This window comes from Apus apus, chromosome 26, assembly GCF_020740795.1.
Source record: "Apus apus isolate bApuApu2 chromosome 26, bApuApu2.pri.cur, whole genome shotgun sequence".
In the NCBI taxonomy this organism is placed as follows: Eukaryota; Metazoa; Chordata; class Aves; order Apodiformes; family Apodidae; genus Apus; species Apus apus.
Window position 1 is genome coordinate 2025183 of NC_067307.1, and position 27923 is coordinate 2053105.

At 57.3% G+C, this 27923-nt stretch overlaps 2 protein-coding genes across 5 annotated transcripts; one reads left to right on the forward strand and one right to left on the reverse strand.

The window, feature by feature from the left end:
* Positions 1-209: 209 nt before the first annotated feature.
* Positions 210-11729, forward strand: RHOBTB2 (Rho related BTB domain containing 2). 2 transcript variants are annotated; one of them, XM_051640893.1, is made up of 10 exons: positions 210-534; positions 5463-5664; positions 5806-5909; positions 6026-6211; positions 6323-7347; positions 8255-8373; positions 8460-8610; positions 8726-8814; positions 9099-9204; positions 9283-11729. In XM_051640893.1, the coding sequence occupies exons 1-10, from the start codon at positions 503-505 to the stop codon at positions 9519-9521; spliced, it is 2253 nt and encodes a 750-aa protein (XP_051496853.1). In that variant the 5' UTR covers positions 210-502; the 3' UTR covers positions 9522-11729. The 2 variants fall into 2 exon arrangements, with proteins under 2 accessions (XP_051496853.1, XP_051496854.1); XM_051640894.1 differs by lacking the exon at positions 210-534 and adding an exon at positions 2013-2104.
* A 36-nt stretch (positions 11730-11765) lies between these two features.
* Positions 11766-26197, reverse strand: LOC127394752 (tumor necrosis factor receptor superfamily member 10B-like). 3 transcript variants are annotated; one of them, XM_051640925.1, is made up of 11 exons: positions 25851-26195; positions 20676-21635; positions 16817-16949; positions 16149-16277; positions 15485-15599; positions 15311-15399; positions 15108-15200; positions 14938-14978; positions 14445-14585; positions 13848-13932; positions 11766-13372 (listed from the first exon to the last, which is right to left on the reverse strand). In XM_051640925.1, exons 2-11 carry the CDS (start codon positions 20733-20735, stop codon positions 13080-13082), a joined length of 1179 nt encoding a protein of 392 aa, XP_051496885.1. In that variant the 5' UTR covers positions 20736-21635; positions 25851-26195; the 3' UTR covers positions 11766-13079. The 3 variants fall into 3 exon arrangements, with proteins under 3 accessions (XP_051496885.1, XP_051496886.1, XP_051496887.1); XM_051640927.1 differs by having other exon boundaries at positions 13194-13372; positions 13848-13924; positions 25851-26197; XM_051640926.1 differs by lacking the exon at positions 14445-14585 and having other exon boundaries at positions 25851-26194.
* Between the last annotated feature and the right edge of the window lie 1726 nt (positions 26198-27923).

The window sequence follows — 27923 nt, forward strand, 5'->3', positions numbered from 1 at the left end:
CAGCTCCAAAGATGCTCCCAAGCCCCTTCCTCACCCAGACCCTCCCCATTCCTCCCCCCCCCCCCCCCCATTCCCAGCTCACTCCTCCTGCTGGGAAAGGGGCCCGCGTTTCCAGGGACAATCGTGCTTTTGTTTTGCCGGGCAGGGAAGGCGGGGTGGGGGGGTGGGGGGGGTTTGAGCAGGCGGGGAACTGGGCTGCCCAGCAAGCTGCCAGGAACTCTTTCTGCCACAATGAAGCACCTGCTCCAAAAGAGCAAATAAGCCAAATCATGCGGCTGGCAAACAAGCTTTCCGTGTTCCTTCCCCCCGTGACCCACTCCGAGGAGAAGAAAAGCTCCAAAGCTGCAGCTCTTGCTGCTCTCCAGGCAATAAAAACAGCTCCTCCGTGAAGCCGAGAGAGCTTCTTCACCAGCTCACGGGGTACAGAGGCAGCCTCGGAGCTGCTGCTTGGAAAAAACCCCAAAGGTTTTCCCCCTCCCCAAAATAAGCGACTCCTTCTGCTATGGAGAGAGAAATCCCCGTCCTGCGAGTTGGGTGAGGAAGGGGGTGATGCTGGGGGGGGAGTGGGCTGGGTTGGGGGGGTGTTTGTGTGCTGGGGGTGTCTATCTGTGTGCTGGGGGTCTCTAGGGTGCGGGGAGGGGGGGCTGGGGGTGTTTGCCGGGGTTTGTTGGTGCCAGCGCCGAGGTTTGACGCGCGGTTGACGCGGGGGTTGCATCAGAACCGGCTGATCCCAGAGGGAGGGGAAGAGAGGGGTTGAGCTTGGTGTGATTGGGGAGGGGTGGGGGGGGGTTGGTGGGATGGACGTGGTGGGGAGGGGGAGGAAAAAAAAAGGCAGCCCGAAGCCTTGGGAGAGGATGCGGAGCCATCACATGATGCGGATGTGCGGGATCAGGGCAGCCAAGCGCCCGCCCGGGCGGCCGCGCTGCAAAGCTGACTCCTTTGAGTTGTATTTATGCCCTGGGGGGGGCAAGGTTTTGGGTTTTTGGGTTTCGGGAGGGAGGGATAAGGGGGCTGAAAGGGTGAGGAAGGGGCTTCAAGGAGTGTTGAGGGCTTGGGGTTGGAAGGCAGCGCTGCAGAGCGTGGCCTGTGCTTGGAGAGCAGGGATGGGTGGATGGATGGATCAGCTGGGGATGGAGAGCCCTGCTGAAAAGGGGCTGGGGGGGGTTTGGGGGGGGGGGAAGGACGTCGAGGGGTCTCCTCCGGCTCAGCCCCCCCCCCCCCCTCCTCCTGGCAGCTTCACCAGCACCGTGCGTGGGGAGTTTGGGGATGGGGGTGACTGGCAGCCCTGGGCAGCCCCCGTGCAAAGAAAGGGAGGGGGAAAGGTGCTCGGGGGAGGGGGCTGGCAGAGGGTGCACCCCGTTCCCCGGGAGGCTGAAAGAGGGTGTACCCCCTTCCCCGGGGGGCTGAAAGAGGGTGTACCTCCTTCCCCGGGGGGCCCAGGAGTGAGCTGGGGAGGTTGGAGAGCAGGAAGGTTGGATGCAAAGGGAGGATGGAGGAGGAGGATGGAGGAGGGTCGGATGCAGCAGATGATGAAGGGCAGGGTTGGGGGGGTCCCACGCAGGTGCAGGATGGTGACACCCCCCCCCCCTCTCCCGGGGGAAGGACTAAGGGGGGCACGATGGGGGTCCCCAAGGCAGGGCAGGATTAGGGATGGGCAGGATGGAGACCCCTGCGAGGGAAGGGCAGGGCGGGGGGGTCCCACCACTGCGCCCCGACCTCCTACCCCCCTGGGGTACCCCCCCCCCCTTTCCAAATCTCTCCCAACCAATGAGCGGCAGCGAGGGGAGGGGGGCGGGGGCGGGGGCGGGGCCTCGGGGGGGGGGCCGCTTGTGTTTTTTGTGAATGAAAGGCGGGGCGGCGCGGGCTGCAGCGCGCAGGGCTCCGCGCAACCCGGCGCAGCGGTTCGGGCCTCGGATGCGGAGATCGGGGCGGCCGAGGTGCCGCCATGGGCCCCCGAGCCCCGGGCCCTGAGCCCCGCCACGCGGCGCCCACCCGCCCCCGACCCACCCGCCCCCGACCCACCCGCGCAACTTGCGCCGTGGCCATGTCCGGAGGGGCGAGCCCGGCCCCGGCCCCTGGGAGCCGCCTCTTCGTCTGTGTTGGTGTAAGTACCGCCGATATCCCACCCCCCCCCCACTCCATCGTTGTCTCCCTTCTCGTCCCGCTCCGCCTCCCGCATCCTGCCCGGCCGCGGGGGACGAGCAGGGCCCGGCCCCGCCTCGATCCCCCCCCCCGCAGCCTCGCAATGCCCGGCACCCCCGGCCTGGGTGTTCCGAGTACCCCCAAAACCCCCTTCTGATGTCCCGCAGCCGGTCCCCGCTGCAGATCTCACCCCCGAACCCCCTTGATATGCTCGGCAAACACGGCCTAGCTCCCCCCCCCCCCCCCCCCCCCCCCCCCCCACCCCGCAATACCCGCATCCCTGTTCCGGGTGCTCCCAGCACCCTCGACCCCTTTTGCGATGCCCCGCACCCCTGCCCGCTGCTTCTCGTTCTCCTCGCAATGCCCCCCACCCCCCAACCTGGGCTCTCCGAGCACCCCCAGACTCCTTGCAATGCCCCTCACCCCATCCCACTGCTCCCTGACCCCCTGGCGACCCCCGCACCCACCATTTGGGTGCTCCCAACACCCCCCGGACCCCTTTACAAAGCCCCACACCCCGTTCCGGTGCTTTCGGACTCAACTTGCGATGCCCCCCACCCTCCATTTGGCTGCTCCCAACACCCCCCCCAAGGCCCTTTTACCCATTCCCGCTACCCCAGACCCTTTTGCAAAGCTCCCACCGTATCCCCCCCCCCGCCCCCCAAGGCTCCGGTGCGGTGACCGGTCCCCACAGCCCCGCTCGGTTTCCCACCCCCCCACTCCCCCCCCCCCCCCGGTTCCCGCACCGCCTCCCGCCGCGGCCTGTACAGCCCCAGCCCCCTCCGCGGGGGAGGAGGGGCCCCGCACCCCCAAAACTCGCCCCCAACCCAAAGCAGCCGGGAGGGGGGGTCGGGAAGTGCCGCGTTGTTATTATTATTGTGGGGGTTTTTTTTAATGTGCGTTGTTGCCGTTTCGGGGCAGTTTCTGCCCCCCCCCCCCCCGGTTTTTTGGGGGTTCTCGTCCCCTGGGGAGGTGCGGGATGGAGGTTTTTTTAGCCGGGGGGTTGCTAGGAGACGGGTGATGGTGCGGTTGCCGTGGCAACCGGAGGCTGGGCAGCCTGGAAGGAGCGATTTTTGGGGTTCTCCTTGGGAGGGGGGGGAGGTGTGTGTGAATTGGGGTGCCTGTGGTTTGGGGGGGGGGGGGAGGGGGTCTGCTGTGCTGAGCAGCCCTGCTGCCCCGGGAAGGGGTTTTGTTTGGGGGGGGGGGAGGTGTGATAATTCATCTCAGGTTATCCCTTGCTCTCTGGTGGGTTTCATCCCCAGGAGATAGGAGGTGGGGGGGCAGGATGGGGAGGGGGGGGTTGTGCAGGAGGTGGCTTGGTGCTGCTCAGATTGTCCCTGTGAAGAGGTTCAGCCACCTCCCGGGGTGATGTCTTGGGGGAGGTGGGGGGGGGGGGATGCTGCCAGCCCCCCCCCATGGACCACCAGAGTTCCCCAAAGCGCTTCTTGCTTTGTTTGGAGCCCACATTTTGTGCCTGTCCCCCTCTTCCCCCTCCTCGTCACAGGCACCGATTCCATGAGGATTCAGCCCTGAATTTCCATGGAGCTCCAGACTTTCTGAGCGGGTTCCCAAGTCCCTGGTTCTCAGCTGGGTACGGGCTGAGCTCCCCAGGCAGGGCAAGCATCCAAACTGCCAGCCGCAGTTGTCACCTCCATGTGCCTTCCCTTCCCCATCCAAACGAGCTCGGCTGACTTGGGAGCACGGCTGGCCCTAAAAATAACTGCAGCAAAGCTCCCTGAGCACTGACAACCCCCCTGGGAAGCTCCTGGCTCTGATCCCAGGAGGAGCAGGGGACTAGGATGGAGGGGGACGCGTGAGATGGAAGCGACTTTCCAAGGGATAACGGGGAAGGAGAGAACCTGCCCCTGCCTCCTTTCTGCCATGCAGAGCCCGAGGAGGTTTATTCCTGGTTGTGCCATGGCCTCAGCAGGCAGCATTCCCTGCATCCCAAAGGATGGAGGGACGTGGCATGTGGTGACAACTGCTCCGAGAAGTTTTGCCTTGGGACCAGAAGCTCCCTATGCTCTGGCACCCGAAGCCACCTGGATCAGTGCCACCCTCCTTTGCCTCCAATCCTGCAGGGTGCTGAGCCCTCTCACCAGCTGCCTCCTCCGGGCTGGTGTAGCCAGGTGTGCTGGGAAGGGAGGTGCTAACATTGGGAAGTCCTTGCCAGGTTGGTAGTTTCTGGGAGCTGCCTCCCCTGGTCCCCCGTGCCGGGCTCGGTTGCCATCGTTACTGGGTATTTTAGCTCCCTCAGCCTTTGCACTGGTGGTTTATTATAGCAGCTCAGGAGGACAGTGCCAGAAGGGGGTGGGGGGATAGAAATCTGTGGCTTTGGGGAAGTTCGTGGTGATTGGGATGTGGTGGGTTTTTGTGTCCTTTTCCCCTCCCCTCCATCTCCTCCCTGCTCTTCCCCCCGGAAAGCTCCCAAATCCCTGGCTTAGTGCTGGGATGAGTTGATTCTGGTGGGTTTTGAGTCGGAGGAGGCAGAGGAGGGTACACCTGGGCACATCTGCCCCCAGGATAAGGGTGCTCCACATTGGATTTGCAGCACCCACAGCTCCAACCTCCTTCCCAGGAGGGTCCAGGCCATGCCTGGTGCTGGAAGAACGGGGATGCTGGGAGCATTCCCGACCCCAGTGAGCCTCGTGTTCCTTCTCCTTTGCTGCTGGGAGCAAATAGCCCCTTAGGAAACAGGGTGGGAGAAGGGGGACAGGCCGATGTTGAGGGACAGAGCTGGTTCTCCAGAGGCAGCTGGAGAGGATGGTAGTGCCCGGGTGTGTGGCTCAGATCTGGAAGCTTCGCTTGCAAACGCTGGAGAGGCAGAAAGGGGAAAGGAGGAGGGGAAGGAAGGAAGGACGGAAGGGAAGGAAGGAAGGCTGAAAAAAAAGCAAAGGCTGATTTCACATGAAGAAGCATGAGCTGGGGCTGGAGAGACAGGCAGGGAGGAATCTCAGGCAGGGCACGTGTCTGGTGCGTGGCAGAGCAGCACACGCTGCCACCAGAGCCTTGCATTTTAAAGGGGACTGGAAGGGTGGGAGCTGCCTTCACCCCCAGCCCTCACCCCCTGCCTTCACCCCCAGCCCTCATCCCCTGCCCTCACCCCCAGCCCTCACCCCCTGCCCTCACCCCCAGCCCTCACCCCCAACCCTCACCCCCTGCCCTCACCCCCTGCTCCCAGGCTGTGAGAGGCTGGGGGCTCCGAGCAGGAGGATCTGCATCTTCTTGTTGCTTCACCCCATCTTGCCACCCCACCCCATCCGAAGACACCTCCCCACTATGTGCTGACACCCCTTTCCCCCCCCCCCCCGCCGTTACAGGTCCCAATTAATGGATTCTGACATGGATTATGAGAGGCCAAACGTAGAAACTATCAAGTGCGTCGTGGTCGGGGACAACGCGGTGGGCAAGACCCGGCTCATCTGTGCCCGCGCCTGCAACGCCACCCTGACCCAGTACCAGCTCCTGGCCACCCACGTCCCCACCGTGTGGGCCATCGACCAGTACCGTGTCTGCCAGGAGGTGAGGGCAGGGATCTTGGGGTGGCTGGGCTCAAGAGATACCCCACGGGAATCCTGAGGAGATGGAGTTGCAGGAACGGGATGCGGTGGGGACGGCAAGGCTCAAGGACTCAGGAGCTGGATGATGTTCCTCTTCCTGCAGGTGCTGGAGCGCTCCCGGGATGTGGTAGATGATGTTAGTGTGTCCTTGAGGCTCTGGGACACCTTTGGTGACCACCACAAAGACAGGCGCTTCGCCTATGGCAGGTAGGGAGGGCGAAACCTCACCCCACCCTGCGCAAGGAGGGAGGGCAACGCTGAACCTCAAGTGGGCTTGGTTTCATCACCAAGCTGGACCTCGACCCCTCCTCTTCCCCTGGCAGGTCCGACGTGGTGGTTTTGTGCTTCTCCATCGCCAACCCCAACTCCCTGCACCATGTGAAGACCATGTGGTACCCTGAGATCAAGCACTTCTGCCCCCGGGCCCCTGTCATCCTGGTGGGCTGCCAGCTCGACCTGCGCTACGCCGACCTGGAGGCCGTCAACCGGGCACGGCGCCCCTTGGCCAGGTGGGACTCTTTTGTTCCCCCCCACCCCCTGCCCATGCCTACCCAACGCTTCCTCCTCACCACCCAGAGGTCTCTTCATCATCTCCCCTCTTTGTTGTTTTTTTTTTTCAGGCCAATCAAACCTAACGAGATCCTGCCCCCGGAGAAGGGGAGGGAGGTGGCCAAGGAGCTGGGGATCCCTTATTACGAGACCAGCGTGGTGGCCCAGTTTGGCATCAAGGATGTCTTCGACAACGCCATCCGTGCCGCCCTCATCTCCCGCCGCCACCTCCAGTTCTGGAAGTCCCACCTCCGCAACGTCCAGAGACCCCTGCTCCAAGCCCCTTTCCTACCCCCCAAACCCCCACCACCCATCATCATCGTCCCAGACCCTCCTTCCAACAACGAGGAACGCCCGGCCCACCTCTTGGAGGACCCCCTGTGCGCGGACGTCATCCTGGTGCTGCAAGAGAAGATCAAAATCTACGCACACAAGATCTACCTCTCCACCTCCTCCTCCAAGTTTTATGACCTGTTCCTCATGGACCTGAGCGAGGAGGACCAGCAGAGCGTGGCGGGGCACGGCTTCGGGGTGGCCGTCACCGCGGCCGCCGAGCGGATGTTGCACCAGGAGGAGAGGCACCACGGGAGGGATTTCCTCCTCCGAGCTGCCAGCTTTGATATCTGTGAGAGCACCGAGGAGGCCGGACCTGGCCAGAGAAAACCGTGCCTTAGAGCCTCCACCAGTGACGGGATCCTGCGGGGTAACCGCTACGAGAACGGGGAGCGTGGGCTGAGGAGGGGAAGGGACCTCTCCTCTTGGAGCAGGGCTTTCACCAGCATCCAGGAGGAGATGGCAGAAGATCCGCTGACCTTCAAGTCCAAGCTGATGGTGGTGGTGAAGATGGATGCTTCTATTCAACCGGGTCCTTTCCGGGCTGTCTTGAAGTACTTGTACACAGGGGAGCTGGATGAGAACGAGAGGGACCTGATGCACATTGCTCACATTGCTGAGCTGCTGGAGGTCTTCGACCTCCGGATGATGGTGGCCAACATCCTCAACAACGAGGCGTTCATGAACCAGGAGATCACCAAAGCCTTCCACGTCCGGAGGACCAACCGGGTGAAGGAATGCCTGGCCAAGGGGACTTTCTCAGGTACCACTCCAAGCCAAGGGGAAGGAGCACCCCCCCCCCCTCTAGCACCCCTTCTCCCTTGTGGGGGTTGGATGGGGGGCTCAGACCTCTTGCCTTCACCCCGGGGTGGCCGTGCCGTGGGTCAGCAGGTGCTGCTGAGTCTCCTTCCCTGGGGGTTTGGTCACGCTTTGCATTTTGGGGATCTTGAGAGCTTTTTTTGCCCAGCAAGCGTGTGAGAAGCTGTGGCTCTTCCTCAGGGCCTCCTGCTCTCCTGACATCTCTGTTTACCAAAGAGCAGCACAGGCGACTTCCTTCCCTCCTGGGCCTAGATTTTCACAGGGTCATCTGACTGATGAGGAGCAACGGGCCCTTGGTGGGACTTCCCCAGCCCCAGCTGGGAGGTGACGTCCTCAGGGGGGGTGGGGTGTGAAAGTTCCAGCTTCCCTCTGCCTGAATTTATTTCACAACAATGGACCCTGACGAGGTCAAGTTGTCACTGCCAGGGGATAGATTGTGTGCTGGCGAGGAGAAGCGACCTCGGCGAGAAGCCTTGATCCAGGGTGGAGAGCAGAGTAGGAGGCAGGAGATGTCCAGTGTCCCTCCCGGCCTCTCCCAAGGACTCGAGCTTGGGCGAGACCTTTGATTCCTGGGGTTTTCCCTTTGCTTTCCAGTGTGTGGTGCTATGACTTGGGAAAACCCCTCAGGAGAGCTGGAGCCCCACTGGGACCATTCCCTGAGCTCCTCTGAGCTGCTGGAAGATGCTGAGATCAAAACAAAAAAGAGGTCTTTAGGACAAATTCCAGCATATGCCAGGCTCTGTCCCCCTCCCTCCGCTGTCCCCTGCTGTGAGATGTTTTGTAGCAGGGAGTGGTGGCCAAGTCCTGGGTGATGGGGACAGTCCTGGTAGCATCCCTCTGCTTGTCTCCAGATGTCACCTTCGTGCTGGATGATGGTGCTATCAGTGCCCACAAGCCCCTGCTCATCTCCAGCTGCGACTGGATGGCTGCCATGTTCGGTGGCCCCTTCGTGGAGAGCTCCACCAACGAGGTGAGGAACGGCCTGTGGGACTCGTCCTGGGATGGGTGGGAAAGGTGGGATCAGCCGTGGGGTGACAGCAGGTGTGTGTCTGGCAGGTGGCACTTCCTTACACCAGCAAGAGCTGCATGCGGGCGGTCCTGGAGTACCTGTACACCGGGCAGTTCAGCTCCAGCCCCGACCTCGACGACATGAAGCTCATCATCCTCGCCAACCGCCTCTGCCTGCCGCACTTGGTGGCACTTACTGGTGAGTCAGGGTGGCTGCAGCAGTCCCCTCCTGTCCCCAGGCTCGCTGGCAGCACGGTGCTCCTGCTGTCACCTCATCCCAGCCACCCCATAACCCTGTGTGTGTGTCCCCCCAGAGCAGTACACTGTCACTGGCCTGATGGAGGCGGCGCAGATGATGGTGGACATCGATGGGGACGTCCTCGTGTTCCTGGAGCTAGCTCAGGTAGGACAGAATGGGACAGAGCCCTGTGTCAGCAGGGGTGGGGTGAGGTACTGGGTGATGCCACATCCAGCAGCTCCAGGGGGATGGTGCTGCCCTGGCAGAGAAGGCAACCAGGTCTTGGATGTCCATGGAGGAACAGGGTGGTGGCTCTGATGTGGGTTGGTGGTGGTTCTGATGTGGGCTGGTGATGGTTCTGATGTGGACTGCTGGTTCCTCTGATGTGGGCTGCTGGTTCCTCTGATGTGGGCTGGTGGTGGCTCTGATGTGGGCTCCATCTCTTCCAGTTCCACTGCGCCTACCAGCTGGCCGACTGGTGCCTCCACCACATCTGCACCAACTACAACAACGTCTGCCGCAAGTTCCCGCGGGACATGAAGGCCATGTCAGGAGGTGAGCAGGGACCAGGGTGGGGTGACGGGGGGGTCCTGGTAGTCCCAGCACTGTCCTCACCCCCTCTTCTCCCTGCAGAGAACCAGGAGTACTTTGAGAAGCACCGCTGGCCGCCGGTGTGGTACCTGAAGGAGGAGGATCACTACCAGCGGGCGAAGAAGGAGCGGGAGAAGGAAGACTACCTCCACCTCAAACGGCAGCCCAAGAGGAGGTGGCTCTTCTGGAATGCCTCCTCCTCTCCTTCCTCCTCTCCTTCATCGTCGGCAGCCACAGCCTCCTCTTCTTCCTCCTCCTCCTCCTCCTCGGCTGTGGTTTGAAAGCCCGTCCTTGCCCTGGCTCCAGCATCCCTGGGAGGAGACGGGGAGGAGGAGGAGGAAGGGTGGGATGACCTGCCCCAGCACCAGGCGTGGAGTGGATGCCACCAGCTGAAGTTCCAGAGGAGATGGTGGGAGCAGGGGTGGCAGCAGGGGCCTGGCCCTGCAGAGGAGCCCCAGGTGCTCCTGGAGCCCTGCTCGCCCCACGCCGCGGCTGCCAGCGCGCCCAAGGACTGGCAGAGACTGAGCAGCAGGAGAAACTCATGTTTACAGGAGCACGAGGGCTGTGTCGTGGTTTCATTTTGGGTTTGGTTTTTGTTCTTTCCTGGTTTGGTTTTTGGTTTGTTTTTTAATTTGGAACATCAGCAGCATGAGGACAAGGAGAAGAAGAAGAAACCCATCCTGCTTCCACTTTGGAGTTGTAACCAGAAGCTGTGGGATACGGTTGGTTTGTCCAACAGCATCTCACCACCCTGAGCAGCCAGAGCTGCTGCCAAGGGGGTCCTGTCCCCCTCTTTGACTTGAAGCAGGGTCAGGGCAGGGTGCAGGGGACCTTGGTCCCCAAATGCCTCCAGGCATTGCAGCATCATCCCTCTATTTGCTCACAAGTGGGATCTAATTCGGGGAGGGGACAGGAGCCCTCTCCTCCCTGCCACTAACTTGGCATCTTTTTTTTAAAAAAGGAGAACTAAAAGCAAAAAAAAACCAGCCAACAAACCCCATGACCCCAACAACCCCAAACCCACCCCCCTCAACCTGCCACACCAGAAACCAAGCCCAGGCCCTGGCCTTGGGATTTTAAAGCCTGGAAGGTTCCATTGTAATAAATGGTATTTTAAAAGCCCAGCGTGATCCCTGTGTGCTTGGGAGGAAGCAGCTGGACACAGGGCAGCTTTGTGCCCTGGATGGGGTGACACCCACACCCCTCCACCAGCACTCCCAGGAGGGACAGGGACAGTGGAAAAGGATCCAACCATCAAATAAACCCTGTAGAGGTGGCTTTGCCATCAGACTCACTTTGCATGTCCCACCTGTGTCCTTGTAGGTGCATGAATGTCCGTGGCAGGAGGTGCTAGGGCAGAGCCACCTGCCCCAGGGAGGTCTGTAGGACTGTCAGGCAGGGAGGGAGCCACAATTCTGCTTGTCCTTCCCAGCTGGGAAGAGGAAAAGCTCCTTTGAGCCCATCTCTGCTGCTGGACTGAGGACGTAGGGATGCTCCTGGTGGTGTCACCTCCCACTTTGTCCCAGCTGGTGCCAGTAGAGCACTTTGGGAGTCACTCATTTCACACGTTCATCCTTGGCCACGGATGCAGGAGCAGGGCTGCAGCTCCAGCAAACTATCACTCCATGTTTGCCCACTTTGCAGCCCCAGCCAGCAGGCAGGATGACAAGTTTCTTTCCCTTTCAAATCCGGGCACTCGCCGTTGCTTCCGAGTCCCGTTTGCCTTCCCCAGGCCAGGACCTGAGCCTCCATGTCCCAGCATTAAACCCTGCACGTGCCTGGCTCTGTGGGAGCTACCTGCCAAGGTCTGAATCCCTGAGAGGCACAAGGAGGCTGCCCAGGACACGTCCTTGGGCACAAGGCAGGTCACCAAGACCTCCTGCTTTCAGCACTTGAGAAATTGCCCGCGTTACAAACAAACCCGACGGCAGCGCGAGGGGGCTTTTCTGGGAGCCCCTTTTCTCACTGAGCACTGCATGGATTTTGCAAAGCAGCTACTGCAGCTACTGCAGCACACAGAGCCCTGGCTTGGGGAGCACTACAGCCCCCCCCCAGGCAGCAGCAGCAGCCTCATCAGGGGGGTCAGCAGCATCACTTGGCCCCCGGGGAGAAGGGGTCCCAGCCCCCCCCCAGCGCGCGCGCCCAGGGACTGAGATTTCAGCCTCCCAACTTTTGCAGGTGACTTAAGATGGTGGGACTCACGGCTTAGGTGTAAAAAGCAGAGCTCAGGTTGGCTGCTGAGGAGTTTCCCTGGTGGAAGCATCACTGGTGGGGCCCATTCCTGGCAGGATTCCAGTGTGGCGAGAGGACTAACGCCACGGGCTGGGTCCCGGGTACCACGCGGAACAAGCTGCTGAGCATCAGGGTCCAGCTCCTTTTGGTGCCCCCTGACACCTGGAACAGATGATGGTCAATGTTATGGCAGAGCAAAGTGTGTGGGGGGGGGGAATAAAAAAAGAGAAAGGTGAGAAATTGGGAAGGTTTTTTTAAAATGTTTATTCTTCCTTCATAAAAAGACATGTAAAACCTGGGAAGAGCAAGCTCGCTGGGCCAGAGCTTGCCATAAAAACATGATAATGCATAGTAAAAAAACCACTATTTTTATATTAGGTTTTAAGTTAATATATGTATAAGTTTACTATTACTAAATAAATACATAAATACAAATCTTCTGCTTGTGTTTTCTAAATGAGGAAGGGGGGAGGAGAGGTGGGAGGGATGAGAACAGGGTGTGGTTTGGGCACCACTCAGCAATGACTAAAACATCCCAGTGTTCCCAGCAGCCCAAACATCCCCAAACCAGCTACTGTGATGAAAAAAAGAGCTGTATCCCAGCCCACAGCAGTACCCTTGCCTTGCTGAGAGGGGCTGGTGATGTTGTCCTCACTTTGGTGAGGTCCCAGTGGGCTGGGCTGGACTGGGGTGGCAGCCTGTGTAGCCAGCTCAAGTACTGGAGGAGTTTTTTCCAGCCAAGTTGTCCCTGAGCTTAAGAGCCTGAGCAAGGGGCCAAGGGGCTGAGGAGCAACCCATCCAACTGGTGGATGGATGGCAGGTCCCCACAACCCTGCTCAGACCTCAGTGCAATCACCATTCCATGGTGGCTGGAGACAGACAAGGGACAGCAAAGCCACCCTGTGGCCAAGGGAATGGGAACTGACTTGGCCAAGGTCACAGAGAAAGAAGGTTTCTGGCACACCAATACTTTGCTGCCCACATTCCTCAGCCTTTCCTGGGCAAGCCCAGTGAGCCCAGACCACTGGGATTCCCACCCTCTCCTCAAAGTCCAGTTTCAAACCGACTCCCAGTAACAAGCAGAACAACCACAAGCTACAAAGCAATTTAGACAACAGTAAGTAAACCAAGAACCCCAGAACATCTGCCCACCAATCATACAGTATGAAGCTTGCTAGCCACCTAGGAGATGTTCTACAAGCAGAAGCCATTGCATGATGCCAAGAATCTGAAGATGAGCCAGATAAAACCCACAGGGATGCCTATGTCCTGCACAGGCCCTTCTCTGTGCTGATCCTGAAGATGTCCATGTAAGTACCAGTGCTTCCAGGTGAGAAAGTCCCACAAGCAGCTTGCAATAGTTTCAGGCCCTGTGCTTTGACTCTGGAATGAAGGCACCAGCTTGGATTTCATAAGGAAGCACCAATATTGAGTCCATAGCTACAGAGAGGACCATGAGGTTTGTACGTCATGAGTGGATCAACTCCTCTGGGCTCAGCTCAACTGTACAATGGCTTAAAAAAGAGAAGAGCCACAGAAGAGTTATAAACAGAAAATTCAAGTCTTCTCAGAGGTATTTATAACTTCAGCTTGAAGTGGGGAGGACCTCAGCTGACTTCATATTGGAAATATCCCTGCTGGACCAGCTTGGAGGAGATGTCCTCTGCAATCCCTCCAAGATTGATGTCGTGCAGGGCAACCAGCAGCATGTTCACAGAGGCATTGATCCCTTGTCTGTTAAGCCAGGTGTTGAGCATCTGGAAGAAGGGCTCCACAGAAGCCTTGTCATTTGTCTCTGCAAGGGCAATGTCATTCTCCAGCAGATCAAGGGCTCGGCCAAACCTCTTCCAGTCTTTGTAGGGCACTTGTTGGGCAAAGATGTCGAAAGAGCGTCGCAAACCTGGAGGGGGGAAAAGGGAAAAGCTCAGAGAACAGAGCTAGAGAGCTTCCTCTCTTGGCCTGGAGAGAAGGAGGCTGAGGGGAGACCTTCTCACTCTCTACAGCTCCCTCAAAGGAGGTTGTAAGAAGGTGGGGATCAGGCTGTTCAATGGAGATACAAGAGACAGGACAAGAGGGAACGGCCTCAAGTTGTGCCAGGGGAAGTTTAGATTGGATGTCTGGAAGAATGTTTTTTTCACCAAAAGGGTTGTCAGGGATTTAAGAGTCATAGAGACAGTGTACTTAGGGAGGTGGTTTTGTTAAGGACTGGTCAGTGTCAGGTTAATGGTTGGACTGGATGATTTTGAAGGTCTTTTCCAACCAAGGGGATTCTGTATAACAGGGGAGAGCATGGTCAGCTGGGCCACAAAGGATTTTGCCCCAAAAGCTCACCCTGCAGGCTCACCCCCTCCCTGCCCCCTGGGCCTCACACTTACAGTACATGGAGTCTTTTCCTTCTACCAGATTTCCTGGAACCAGATTCCTCCTGGGTGGTGCAGTGGGATATGATCTTCTAATTGTCTGCAAAGATAATGTCCTATAGCAGCCACCCTGGAACAGGTTGCCCAGGGAAGCTGTGGCTGCCCCAGCCCTGGCAGTGTTGAAGGGCAGGTTGGATGGGGCTTGGAGCAGCCTGGGCTGGTGGGAGGTGTCCCTGCCCATGCAGGGGGTTGGATTTAGATGATCTTGAAGGTCCCTTCCAACTCAAACCATTCTATGATTCTATGACCCACCAAGCCCTGGCTCAAACACTGTCCCTAAGCTCCAACAATGGAGGAAGAGGTTGAAGACCATCTCTGTCTCTCCTGCTGGGGCAGGAGATCACCACATTCCCCCAGGACACCCATCATTTCCTAGCTTTGGGATGACAGATTTTGCAGTCCTGAAACCAGAAAAAGGACAGGAGACTCCTTGCTGTCTCCATGCAGAATCTGTTGTCCAGCTCAGGAAGCCCCTGAAGCTGATCAGCTTGGTGAAGGCAGAGGAAAGCATCAGAAACTGGCCAACCAGGAGAGAGGAACACATTCATGTACCTCAGGTCCTGGAGCACTGGGAGTCACTGAACTTGATGCCCCGAGGAGCAGCTGGTCCTGCCAGAAATGCTCGTTGCGGATGTTGTCCTGGGTCCCCCGGCCTCCCTGCTGGAGCTTCCTCAGCTGCTGCCTCAGGTAGTCCTGAGGCAGGAGAGAGGCACAAAGCAGCTGAGTGTGGTGGTCCTGGTGGTTTCAGGTCCAGCACAGCCTTCTCTTTAACCCTGGGACTCCACCCTGGATGTGCTGGCACCTCTGCCAGGGGAGCGATGACAGCACTGGGGAGGGGGCTGCAAGCCCCCCACATACAGCAGGGCACTACAAAAGACCTTCTTCTGCTTGGCCCAGCTCCACCACATCCCTGCAGGGATAAGACTTATCCTCCTGCTCCTCCAGCCTTCCCAGGACCTGCAGGCTAAGTGGGGAGCAGAGAGGGGACCTCACCCCAGCCCCACAAACAGAGCTGCCACCCCCACACACCATCCCAGCAACTCACCATCACGCTGCAGGACTTGCTACTCAGGTTCTTCCCATCTCCTGGAAGATGAAAATGATGCTGTGATCCCTCTTCCCCCAAGGCTGTCCCTCTTCCCACCCAGCCCCCACCCATGCAGAGCCTCTAGCTGGGGATGAGCACCCCAGGGGTCCCCCACTCCTGGTGCTCACCTGAGGAATGGCAGCGGTAGCATTGCCACAGGACGAAGACCCCAAGAAGGACCACTACAAGTAGCCCAAGTACGATCAACACAATCCAGCGTCCTAAAGTGGATAAATCAGGGGGTGTGAGGAGCTGCTCCTGGTGCCCTCAGCAGCAGCTCATACCCCTCTCCCTCAGCCCATTCCCCCCCCCTCCAGCAGCCCCCACTCACCAGCTAAGCCAGAGGTGGTGGTGGCAGGACCGCAGCGGCGGTCGCTGTGCGGAGTGCAGGGAGCCAGCTCCACTTCTCCCTCGGGACACCTGGGAAAGGGAGAGACAGGGCAGGCTCAGTGGCCAGGAATCTCAGCACCCATCCCAGTGGGAGCCACCGTGTTGCCCAGCTCACCGAGGCCGGCACTTCTGGCACATCTCACAGGGGTGGTCAGGGGAGCAGAAGGTGCCGTTCCTGCAGACGCACTGGGTGTTGCTGGTGGCTCGGCAGGGACTCAGCTCCACCTGATCTGTGGGTGAGAGGAGACACAGCTCGACCTCAGCCCCTCCACACCACACTCATCCTCCTCTTCCTTCGTCAAGGCAGCTAATGACCCAAGCTGACCCACAAGCAAGGCCCTCTGGTGTTGAGTTTCATAGAATCATAGAACGGTGAAGGCTGGAAGGGACCTTGAAGATCATCAGGATCCAACCTCCCTGCTATGAGCAGGGACACCTCCCACTAGACCAGGCTGCTCAAAGCCTTTCAGCCTTACCCTTTCCTGCCCCACATCTCACCGTGCCCCAGAGAAAAGCAATGCTTGCATCAAAGCTCCACCAGCAGCCTACAACACTGCCTTGAACCTGGTCCTCCACGTCCTTGTTGGGTGGAGGTCTGGTGTCCAAGCTGGAATGCTGCATTGAATGGAGATGTAGGTCTAGCCACTACACTGATTCCAGACCCAGCCTGCTCCCTGCAGCCTGAGCCACTCGTTGGGGACACATGCTCTTAAAAGCCTGTGGTCAGAGGAACCCAGCCTGTGCCACCACCCAGCACCACCCTCTCACTCCTCTCATACCTTCCCGACACGTTTGGCAGCCGAGGCACTTGGGGAAGTCGTTTGGATATTCAATGTATTCATCCTTCTTACATGGCAAACACTTGCTGGAGCCATTCTGCTCTTTGCAGTGCTCTGCAACATAGGTGCCTGCAAGGAGGGGTGGAGGAGAAAGAGAAGGGTGAACGCAGGAGCCTGAGGGGGGATCTCCTCAGTGCTGATCAGTATCTCCAGGGGGTGGCAGGAGGGGGGACCAGACTCTGCTCAGGGGTGTCCAGGGCCAGGACAAGGGGCCATGGGCACAAACTGGAGCACAGGAGGTTTGGCCTGAAGAGGAGAAAATCCTTCTTGACTCTGAGGGTGACAGAGCCCTGGGACAGGCTGCCCAGGGAGGTTGTGGAGTCACCATCCCTGGGATCTGCTCTAGAGGATCCTGCTCTAGATGATCTCCAGAGGTCCCTTCCAACCCCCACCACTCTGTGGCTCTGTGACACAACGCAGGACAGAGATATCTTTGCAGAAAGGGAGTTGATTGTGCTGCCCGTGAAGGTAAAGGGCAAATTAGGAATCATCAAAAGGAAAACATTCCCATAATGACTCCTTAGATCTCCTGACAGCAGAGCAGGGGAGAGCTGGAGCACTGACAGGCACAATCCCAGCATGGGATGTGATGTCTGAGCCCATCCTACCTGCAGGGCACTTCCTGCAGTAGAGATGACTGTCCTGGACTTGATAAAAGTCTTCCCCATCCCTGGTTGGGTCCAAGGGATACAACTTGTCCCTCCTATTCAGTGGTGCTGCAGGAGTTCCCAACGTAACTTCCTGTTAAAAAAATACAGAAAAACCTGGATTAAAAACCACTCCAAGTCCGTGGGGCAAGGGAAGAAAGAGAAGGGCAAGAGCTGCCCTGATGAACTAGGAGAGGAGCTCTGAGAGCTCAGAGCCACTGGACCTGGCAGCCAAACCTTGATGCAAGTGAAGGGCACTTTCCCAGCTTCAGGGTGGTTATTTCCTTGGCAAAGCATAAGGAGGAGGTATGCAGAGGGCTTCCCACGTGCCAGGTCATCAGCAAGGCAAAGGCTCACTAACATTTCCTTAGGCCCCCTTTCCTTCCCCAGTTTCTGAGCACGTGAACCAACGGCACGGAAGAAAATGGAAGGGCGAGGAAGAGGAACAAGGAGGGCGTTTGTGGGGAGGAAACCAGCCCCGTGTCAAGGTTGGCACGTGGCTCCTGTGCCCACAAGAAACACCCCTTGTCCCAGGGGACAAGCACAGGCTCCAGCATTTCCACAATATCCCTGTTATCTTGCTGTGGATCGGGAAGCAACGGCCCCGTTTCTGCCAGCTCACTGGGCTCCTTTCTGCTGGCTCAGCTTTTGCTGGGATGCTCCAGCTCCAGGGGGATGATATTCAACAGGAATGGCCACTCATCCCATCAGGGCTTGGGGCCCTTCAGGCACCCCATGTCCCTAATGGGGACAGTGCCCTTGGCAGCTCAGCCTGCACAGGGCACAGCTGCTCCAGGGACACAAAACCTGCCCCAGCTTCTGGCCTCTGCCCCTCAAGCCTGGGCAGGGATGCTGTGTGTGGTACAGCAGTGAAAGTCTCAGCAGAGACACTTTCTCCTTTCCCTCCCATACTCGGGCATGAAACCTGCCTCTTAACTGCAAATATTTCTCCTGTGAGTCAGAAGCTGCCTTGAAAGGCTCAAACAATAGAGTTTTCCTCGCAGCCAGCCAGGCCATGTAGAGACCTGATTCCCACCCCCTGCCCCCCCCCTTCCTCCAGAGACTGCTTCCAGCACTTGCCCAAGGAAGGGGGTGTGTGTCAAAGCCAGCTCGAGCAGGTCTGGCTGCAGAGGTTGGACAAAGACCCACCACACCACCACTGAGAGCAGCCAGGCCACCGAGAGGGTAATATTCCCCCCCACATCCCCTAGCACCCAGTTTGGCCTGGAGAGAGACACAGAGAAGCACAGACCCCTCGAGCCCTGGCCAGCCTGGGTACAGGATCATCTCCAAACCCAGCCTTGGAGAAACCAAATTCACATCTCTTCAACAGCTTCTGGCTCTGCATCTCCTGCTGCTGCTGCTGCTTCCTCCAGCTGGGAGGGTTTGCAAGTGTGTAACATGCTTTTCTATCCAGCTTAAGAGAGAAGTTCTGCCTTAACTTCCCAGCCACAAGCAGCTCTCAGGGCTTTTTCCACTCTGGTCCTGAAAGTCTTCAGGGACTGAGACTGGGCAACCTGTCCCACCACCTCACTGTCCCCACAGGGGAATAAAAAATAACAGGCTTTTCCCCCCCCATTCAAACTCAGCCAGGCTGTGAAGGTGATCACAGCAACAACAACCCATTATCTACTGTTTGGAAAGGCCCCTGAGGCACAGGATTCCATTGCCTTTCACCAAACAACAACTCAGCAGAGCTCACACACAAGTGCACGATAAGGTTTATCAGCTCCCACCACCTTCCCCAGCAAGTGCAGCTCAAGTGCATCATCCCACCACAGAGCCCTTGGCAGGCAAGGGCCACATCCCTGACTAACCCATCAGTCTTGCAAAGCACGGGGAGAAAAACCAGGCTGGGAGCCGTGGGCAAGCCACAGTGGGATTCCAGAGGAGTTTTCACCCACAGTAAACATCCCAAGAAAGCAACGTTGCTTCAAGGCAGAGGAATTACCAGGCAGAGGAATCCCCAAACCCTTCAGCTGTTGAAAGTCTCTTCCTTCTGGATGCTCAAGTTTGGGAGAAAGTTCTGGGAAGCATCAATCTTCGAACTTTCCCTTCGTCTATCCTTGATTTGTTTTTAATCCTGAAGGGATCCCAAGGAAGGGGTTGGACCCTTGAGAAGAAGACAGACCCCTTGTTGAACTCCTGACCAGAAAGGAACACCTGTGAGGCCTTGATGGCAGCAGGAAAGGCTTTTAGCCAACAGTGTGAAGGAGCCGGGCTAAAAGAGATGCCAGGCAGACACCCGATGTGCCTCTGCTCCATGGGGACAGGCCTGACAAACACACCAGGGTGTCCCCCCCACCCCACCCCAAGACTTTCTGAGGATGGAATCTGAGCTCCCACAGTGATCCAACAACATTCCTCCTCAGGAGCCAGTGGCCCAGGTCCAGGCATGATGCAACAAGTATCAGAGGAAGGAACCGCTGCCGCGGTATTGTAGACTATGACGTGGGACATCACCCTGGGTTCTCCCTCCTCTTCAACAAAAGAAGGTAGGAAAAGTTAAAGAAAGAGGCTGTCAAGTGACACAAGTGATGGGTTTGGTGAGAATAAACGCTCATGATCAGTACAGGGAAGGAAATGAATGAGAAGCTGACATGCTTTGAAAACCTCTCACGTCACTACTGATTCTGGGGACAGCAATTCCACCACGGGGAAGTCTGGGGCCACAGCTGGGCCAGGCTCCCACGTGGATTGCAGGCCAGCCCCGGGATAAAACTCAGGGTGGGATATCCCTGGGGATAAACTTCAGGGTGGGATCCCACTCCCTTCAGGTGAGACAAGACTTGAGGTATTTCCGAGCCCTGTAGCAACAGGGAAACACGATCCGCACAGAAGGGATTTTCTATCCCAAAAAAACCAGGGGCACTGAGGGTTGGGCCATCCTCCGGGCAGGTCAGAGAGGCAGAATTCCTGCAGCAGGCTGCCCAGAGCTGCCCCAGTCCGACCCTGAGGAGCCCGTACAGTCCTGGCATTGCATCCGGAGCAGGAGGCAGGGAAGGGGACGGGAATCCCCTCGGTGGCGCCGCAGGGCCCAGCCCCTCACACCACGCACACGTGTGCACCTGCCCCCCCCTGCCCCCCACCCGCGAGGGCTGAGATCACCCTTCCCATCCACCCCACCCCCACGCTGCCTCTCCTACCCTGCCCCACGGCCTCAATCCCACACCCCCCCCATTGGCCTGCAAAGCCTGCCCAGGTGAATACCACCCCACACCCCCCCACCAGCCCAGCCCCCCTCCCGTGGGCACTGCCCTGCTGAGACCCCCTGCCCTGCTGAACCCCCCTGCCCTGCTGAACCCCCTGCAGTCCCTGCTCTCTCCACAGCCCCAGATCCCGTCAGCCCCCCCTAACCCCTGCTCCCCCCCGTGGACCACATGAACCCCACTATAGCCCCAGCTTCCCCCCCCCCCATAGCCTCGGATTCCTACCCCCTGATCATCCCCCCCCCCCCCAGAATCGCTGATAAAAAGGGGGATCCCTCCCCAATCCCCTGCTCCCCTCCAAGTGATCCGCCAGCCCGCTTCCACCCCACACCCAGAGACACCCTCGATTCTCACAGACCCCCCCGCTTGCCTGAACCCCCCCCCCCCCAGCCCAGAGCACCCCCCAAACACCCCTGCTGCCCCCTCCCCACCTGCCCCCCAGCCCCACAGGACCCTTTCCCAACCCGGCGGATCATGCCCCTCGACAGCGCGGCAAGCCCGGACATGCCTCGAGCGCAGCGGGCAGCACCCGCTGGGATCCCCGGGACCCCCAAGACCCCCCCAAACCTTCTCCCGGGGGTTCCCCACGATCGCTCCTCAGCCCTACGTACCACGAGAAGCAGCAGCGGGAGGCAGAGGCGTCGGGGCGCGCAGGGCAGGGAGCCGCGCATCTTGCGCGGGGGAGAGCGGAGCGGAGCAGCGGGCGCGGTTCGAGGGTGAGCACGGCAGAGGGGACGGCTGGGGACAGGCCTGGGGACGGCTTTGGCACCCCGGGACAAGGCACTTTAGCCGCTGTGAATGAGCAACAGCAGGAAGAGGAGCCGCCTTTTATACCCTCGCCAGGAGGAGGAGGAGGAGGAGGAGGAGGAGGAAGGGGAGGGCTGGCCCAAGACAACCAAACTCCTCTTTTACTCTTTCTACCACCAAAAAACCACAGCAGAGTTTCAGTGTGGGGTTTTAGTAACAGCTCGGTTTGCCGGCGAAGATGAACTTTCATTCACTTTGGGTTTTTTACCACATCTTTTCTCTCCTTTTTTCTTTTTTTTTTTTTTTTTTTTTCTTCTGTGCTAAAATTGATGACAAAGCTCCCAAATCAGAAGCTGTCAGGAATGGTTCTCTTCAGGTGCTCTCCCAGGATGTTCTGGCTTCTCCCAAAATGTTCTGGCTTCTCCCAAAATGTTTGTTCTGGCTTCTCCCAAAATGTTTGTTCTGGCTTCTCCCAGGATGTTCTGGCTTCTCTCAGGGTGTTCTTGCCTCTCCCAAGGTGTTCGAGTTGTTCCTGCTTCTCCTAGGTTGCATTTTTTCCCCCCATCACACAGCAGCCATCTCAAGGGAGCAAGGCACAGGTTTTAGTTTTCCAGGGGAAAAAAAAAAAAAGAGAGTTTCCCAAATCCACAGCAATGAGAGATCCCAGCCCAGGCAGCACAAGGTGCAAAGTCTCTACCGAGTCACTCGTCTGTGTTTCAACAGTCACCTTCTTGCCTCTGAGCTGGAAAGTGGGGAAATTCCACCTCAGCTTTGGGTTGTTTTGTTGTTTATTTCTTTATTTATTTGCGAGGAGGGAACTTGAGCTGAAAAAGAGGAAAATAAAGAAATAAATAATGAAATCAAAACGTTAAACCTTTGGACTTTCTGCCATTTCACAACCAGCTCTTCCGCAGTCAGGTTATCTGGGCAGTGTGTAAGAAAAATGACAGAAGAAAACTGAAGCAGAGACATGCTGACCTGTTAATGTTTTCCTACCCCTGAACTAAGAGCTCACTCCCCTGGGAAATGCCAGAAGGATCTAAGCAGGCTCCCTTCTTTCCTCCCAAACATTCCCGTGACTCACCGGAGGCTGTGGAGTAAAAAACTTGGCCTGCTAAAGCTTTACCCGAGGCAAAGGCAGAGCTCAGGTGGGGCTGCAGGGGCAAAAAAGGGCTCATTGAATTAAAATCTGGGTGAAAAGGGGGCTGCAGAGCAGATCAATGCAGCCCTAGGACCTGGAGGAAGGCAGAGAGACTCCTGTGATCCAAGGGGAGCAGCAGAGCCACAGCTAACCTGCTGGAGATGTGGGTGTTGCATAGAATCATAGAATTCTGCAATGGTTGGGGTTGGAAGGGACCTGAAAGATGATCCAGATCCAACCCCCTGCATGGGCAGGGACACCTCCTACCAGCCCAGGCTGCTCCAAGCCCCATCCAACCTGCCCTTCAACACTGCCAGGGATGGGGCAGCCACAGCTTCCCTGGGCAACCTGGGCCAGGGTCTCACCACCCTCACAGCAAAGAATCTCCTCCTCATCTCCAACCTCCATCTCCCTCTCCCAGTTTTCATCCATCCCCCTCATCCCATCCCTCCCTGCCCTTGTCCCAAGCCCCTCCCCAGCTTTCCTGCAGCCCCTTCAGGCACTGGAAGGTGCTCTAAGGTCTCCCTGGAGCCTTCTCTTCTCCAGGCTAACACCCCAACTCTCCCAGCCTGGCTCCAGAGCAGAGCTGCTCCAGCATCTCCCCTGTGGTGACCATGCTTGTGCAGCCAGCCATGCTGAGCAATGGACACCTGCTTTTCTCCTTGCAGAAGTCAGGACCTGTCCATGCTGAAAATAATCAACATGACTTAAAGGGGAATAATTCCTGCTTGTTTCCTGGGTGGGTACTTCTATTACAAGCCCCAAAAGTATGCAGGGCCTTTTGTTTAACCAAAACCATATGTTCTACACTCTAGATACCACTGACTTCAGCTGAAGTCATTTGGGTCCTTTGAGAATAACTGAGTTTTCAATTCTGTCAGAATAAAAGCTACTCCTCTGCATTTGCATATCATGTGCATATTTAGTGGGTTGGGGAAGGACCTGGACTGTCCACTCTCCAAAAAAAAACCCCAACCTTTAGGGAACTGCTGTGCACAAACTCAGATGGGAGGAAGGGGAATGCAGAAGTGCAGATTCCCAGTTTGCCCCATAGTTTATACTGGACCTCCAGACACATCCCAGCAGTGGGAGGACAACCCTCAGCATCCAGACCCTGTGATCTCCCCCTCCTCCTGCCAAGCACTCCTGAGGAACCTGCACTGCCTTCTCCATCTGGTTTAACCTCCCCGATTGTAAAACGGGACCAATGGAGTTGTCTGGGCTGCCAAACCACAAGAGGAGTTTTTACACGGCTCTACACAAAGGCAACTTTATCCCCAGCCCCTGGGTATTCGGAGCCAGGCTGGGATGCTCTCCCTCTCCCGCTGCCCAGCCGCCCGATCCCCAGGGGTGGGACATCCCGAGGGGTGGGACATCCCAAGGGGTGGGACACCCCAGCAGACACGTCATCCACCCGCCAAGCAAGAAATTCCAGCCCGGCCGTGCTGACATGCCGACTGCTTCCATTTAAGGCTGATTTGCAGGGCAGGCTCTGGTCACAGGGCAGAGAGGAGTGTGTTTTTATCACCCCAGGACAGGCCTCCTGGCAGGCACCCACACTCCTTATCACCAACAACCGGCTCATCCCTGCGGCTCCCTCTGAACCAGAGCCCCCCCGGGAGCACCAGAAGGGAGCAGCAGCGGTGAGTTAAGCACTCGAGGAAGAATCATAGAATCACACAATGGTTTGGGTTGGAAGGGACCCTGAAGATCATCCAGTCCCAACCCCCCTGCATGGGCAGGGACACCTCCCACCAGCCCAGGCTGCTCCAAGCCCCATCCAACCTGCCCTTCAACACTGCCAGGGATGGGGCAGCCACAGCTTCCCTGGGCAACCTGGGCCAGGCTCTCACCACCCTCACAGCAAAGAATTCCCTCCTTGTCTCCAACCTCAATCTCCCGTTTCCAGTTTCAATCCATTCCCCTTGTCCTCTCCCTCCCTAACCTTGTCCCAAGTCCCTCCCCAGCTTTCCTGGAGCCCCTTCAGGCACTGGAAGCTGCTCTAAGGCCTCCCTGGAGCCTTCTCTTCTCCAGGCTGAACACCCCAACTCTCCCAGCCTGTCCCCACAGCCCAGCTGCTCCAGCCCTGGGATCATCTCCATGCCCTCCTCTGGACTTGCTCCAAGAACTCTATTTCCTTCCTGGTTTGGGGGCTCCAGAACTGGACATAATACAAGAAGGTTTTGGGGTGGCAAAAACCCACCCTTAGCTCTGTTCCAAGTGGAAAATAAAACGAGTGCAAGGGTTTGAGCAGGACCGTGGCTTCCTTCCCACTTCCTCTCCACCAGGAGAAGGGAGATTTGAGCCCAAACTGACCACAGAGACAGCAGGAACAAACAGCTCTGGGGGAAAGCCCAGCCTTATCAGCCACGGTTGGTGGTTAACCTCACCGAGCTGGCTGCCCCTGTGGCACTCAGCTCTTCAGACCCTTGAAATTCACGTCCTGTCTAAGCCTTCATCTTTAAAAGAGACTTGCAGGGGGGCAAAGGTGGCTCTAATCTTCCCCTTCCAGAGCATCTTGCTTTTAACTGTGATCCTAGCACACCCCAGGGTACGTGCCTATATATAAATATATCTGTAAGTTTTGAACTCCAGGGTTCAGTTTTGCCCTCAGCTTCTTGCTGCCTCTTGTCTGTTGTTGTGTCTGGGAGGGCTCTGAAGCTGCCTGATAATTCTGACCTTCCCTCCCATCTCGGGATAAACAAATGATTTGTCTCATAAATGGCTGGTTCCTCTTTCCAAGAGGGAGCAAAAGGTCTTGTAGCCAAGTCCAGGCTGTGAACTTCATGACAAGGGAGCTCAGTTCCCCACTGCACCATGGCACCAAGCCACCCTGTCCCTCAGTGCCTCAGTTTCCCCTCTGTGGTAGAAGGATTTCTGTCTTCACTCCCTTCCCCTGCCTTATCTCTGGGGTTCAGGAGAAGCTCAGAGCAAGCAGGTGGATTCCCTCATCCTTTCTCCCTTCACCTTTCCCAACACAGCTTCCCTGCCTCTGAGCACACAGGGGTGGGCAGGGGAAGGGGTGAAATGCTTCCCCTTCCTCTGCCAGCCCAGAGGGCTCCTAAGACCAAGGGGGAACTTTAAACAGCAAATGTGGAGTCTGAACTAGGATCTACTCCCTCCTCCCCCTGAACCAGGGCTTAAAAGGAGCTCTGGGATGAAGGAGAGGGATAAGGGTGTTGAGGACTCTGAGCTGCAGCCCAGGCTCCCTCTCCACAGAATCACAGAATGGTTCTGGTTGGAAAAGACCTTTAAGATCGTTGAGTCCAACCACAACCCAACTCTACCAACCATTAACCAAACTCTAACTAAACCATGTCCCTCAGCACCACATCCACGTGACTTCTGAACACCTCCAGGGATGGGGATTCAACCACCTCCCTGGGCAGCCTGTTCAGTGTTTGATCACCCTTTCAGTGAAGAGGTTTCTTCTAATATCCAATCTAAACCTCCCCTGGTACAACTTGAGCCCATTTCCTCTTGTCCTGTCCAAACTAAGACACTTGCCTGCTTTCAAACTGGAACAGAAACCTCTGGCTCAGCAGGTCCAAGGATGGAAATGATGGATCTCACATAAAATCCAGCTTTGGAGAGTCCCAGCCTGGGTTAAGTCTCCATGGGGCAAAGCTAGGATGATAAAAACCGTTAGAAAAGTCTGTGTGAAGCCACCTCCTGCCAAACCACTGTCCAGAGGGACCAATCTCATCCCTGGCCACACATAATCCCGGAGACTCCATGAAGGGATCAAGCTGCTCTTGTTTTATCTCCTTTCCCAGCTACAAAAGCAAACTAAAAATTGGCTTTGGGGGCTAAACACTGAGGGCACCTTCAATCTGCTCCCCAAATGTCTCAAGCACATGGATACTTTCTTCAGCCAGTAATTTACATCTTGTATCACCTTGTTTTTTTCCACAGTGGAATTTCCAGGAGGGAGTTTCTCCTCTGGAGCAGGGATCAGACCATCATTTGGCTCTTTTCATCACCGAACATGTGACACTCCAGCTTTAACAGCCTCAAGTTCAAGGCTGATTTCCTCAGGTGTCTAAACAAAGCCCTGGGCGGCTCCTTTGGTTGTGATCACATGCTGTTTCTGGGCTAAAATGTGCCCTCCCTGCTTCCCAGAGAACAGCCAGGCTGGATTTTTTTGGCAGCAGGGCTCCCAGAGGTCACAGCTCCTCAGGTATGAATGGCTCTGCAGTTGGAAGGCAATGTTATTCTGGAGCTAGCTCTGAAAGGATGAATATAAAACTCCAGCTTGACACAGAAAGCTGGGAAGGAGATAAAAATAGCCACTTGCCTCTGCTGAGTCATCTCCTGATGTAAAACATGGAGTGGGGGATGTTTAAAGGCTGCTCCAAGACCTGCTGCCTTCCTGCAGCAGCTTGGGCTGGCCAGGAGAAGACATCCAAGGCAGTGCCACCACGCACTCGGGCTGAACCAATGTCATTGTCACCACGACACTGTCAGTCAGTTTGTCTGCGTTAGAGGCTGATAGGGAACATGAAACAACCTCCTCGAAAATGAAAGCAGCAGCAACCAGCCGTGGCTGGGAGCAGCCTGGGGTGAGCACACCACAGCCTGCACCGGCTCCACCCACGGCTCAGCAGCCCCAGAAAACACCTCCTGAAACACAGGCAGGTTAAAGCTCCACCTCCTGTGTCCCTGAGGGCACAGCCTGGCCGATTTCTCCCGGGATTTCTGGAGAAACCTGCAGGCACGGCGCGGGATTGGCATCCCAGCAGCTAGAGGGTTAAGCTGAGGACTGCACAGGCTGCTCTGACTCACAGCTCAGCAGACCCACCAAAGCCAAACACTTCTGAGAAACCTGGCAAGCCCAAGCACCCTCATTACTGACTGACCCCTGCCTGTGCCCACCAGGCACCTCAGTACCACAGCCAGTTCCCCCTTGATCTGCAAGAAATATCACACCCAGCAACCCAGTGATACAGAAACACCCAGAACTTGGCAGCTCTGCTTCAGCAACACTGTTCCCCCTCTCTTTTTTTTGAGCAGTGTTGAGCTTTGCTCTGAAAACATCAGACTTTCCATGAAGAAACTTCTCTTCTGCATCCTGAGGGGGGGGGGGAACTCAAATTATTCTGTCACATGGAGGAAGGGAAAAAAAAAACCCAACAACAATGCAGCTGCAAAAAGGCTCTGTGCCTGGCTGGGCCACAGCAGCCAGACCAATAAACACAAATAGAAGTGACATCAGCTGAGTTTGAACTCAGTGCCTCAACATTTGGAGCACAGACAGACCCCAGAGCCAAAGCAGCCCCTCACCATGTTGTGGAATCATGGAATGATCATGGGTTTGGGTTGGAAGGGACCTGAAAGATCATCCAGATCCAACCCCCTGCATGGGCAGGGACACCTCCCACCAGCCCAGGCTGCTCCAAGCCCCATCCAACCTGCCCTTCAACACTGCCAGGGATGGGGCAGCCACAGCTTCCCTGGGCAACCTGGGCCAGGCTCTCACCACCCTCACAGCAAAGAATTTCCTCCTCATCTCCAACCTCCATCTCCCTCTCCCAGTTTTCATCCATTCCTCCTTGTCCTCTCCCTCCCTGCCCTTGTCCCAAGCCCCTCCCCAGCTTTCCTGGAGCCCCTTCAGGCACTGGAAGCTGCTCTCAGGTCTCCCTGGAGCCTTCTCTTCTCCAGGCTCAACACCCCAACTCTCCTAGCCTGGCTCCAAAGCTGCTCCAACCCTGGGATCATCTCTGTGCCCTCCTCTGGACTCACTCCAACAGCTCCATGTCCTTCCAGTGTTGGGGGCTCCAGAGCTGTACTGGCTTCTCCACTCGGGGTCTCAGCAGGGCAGAGCAGAGGAGCAGAATCCCCTCCCTGACCTTGCTGGCCACACTCTTGACACAGCCCAGGGTGCCCTTAGCCCTCAGGGCTGCAGCTGCACAATGGTGGCTGATGTCCAGCTTCTCACCCGCCAATCACCTCCAGCTCAGTTTCCCGTTCT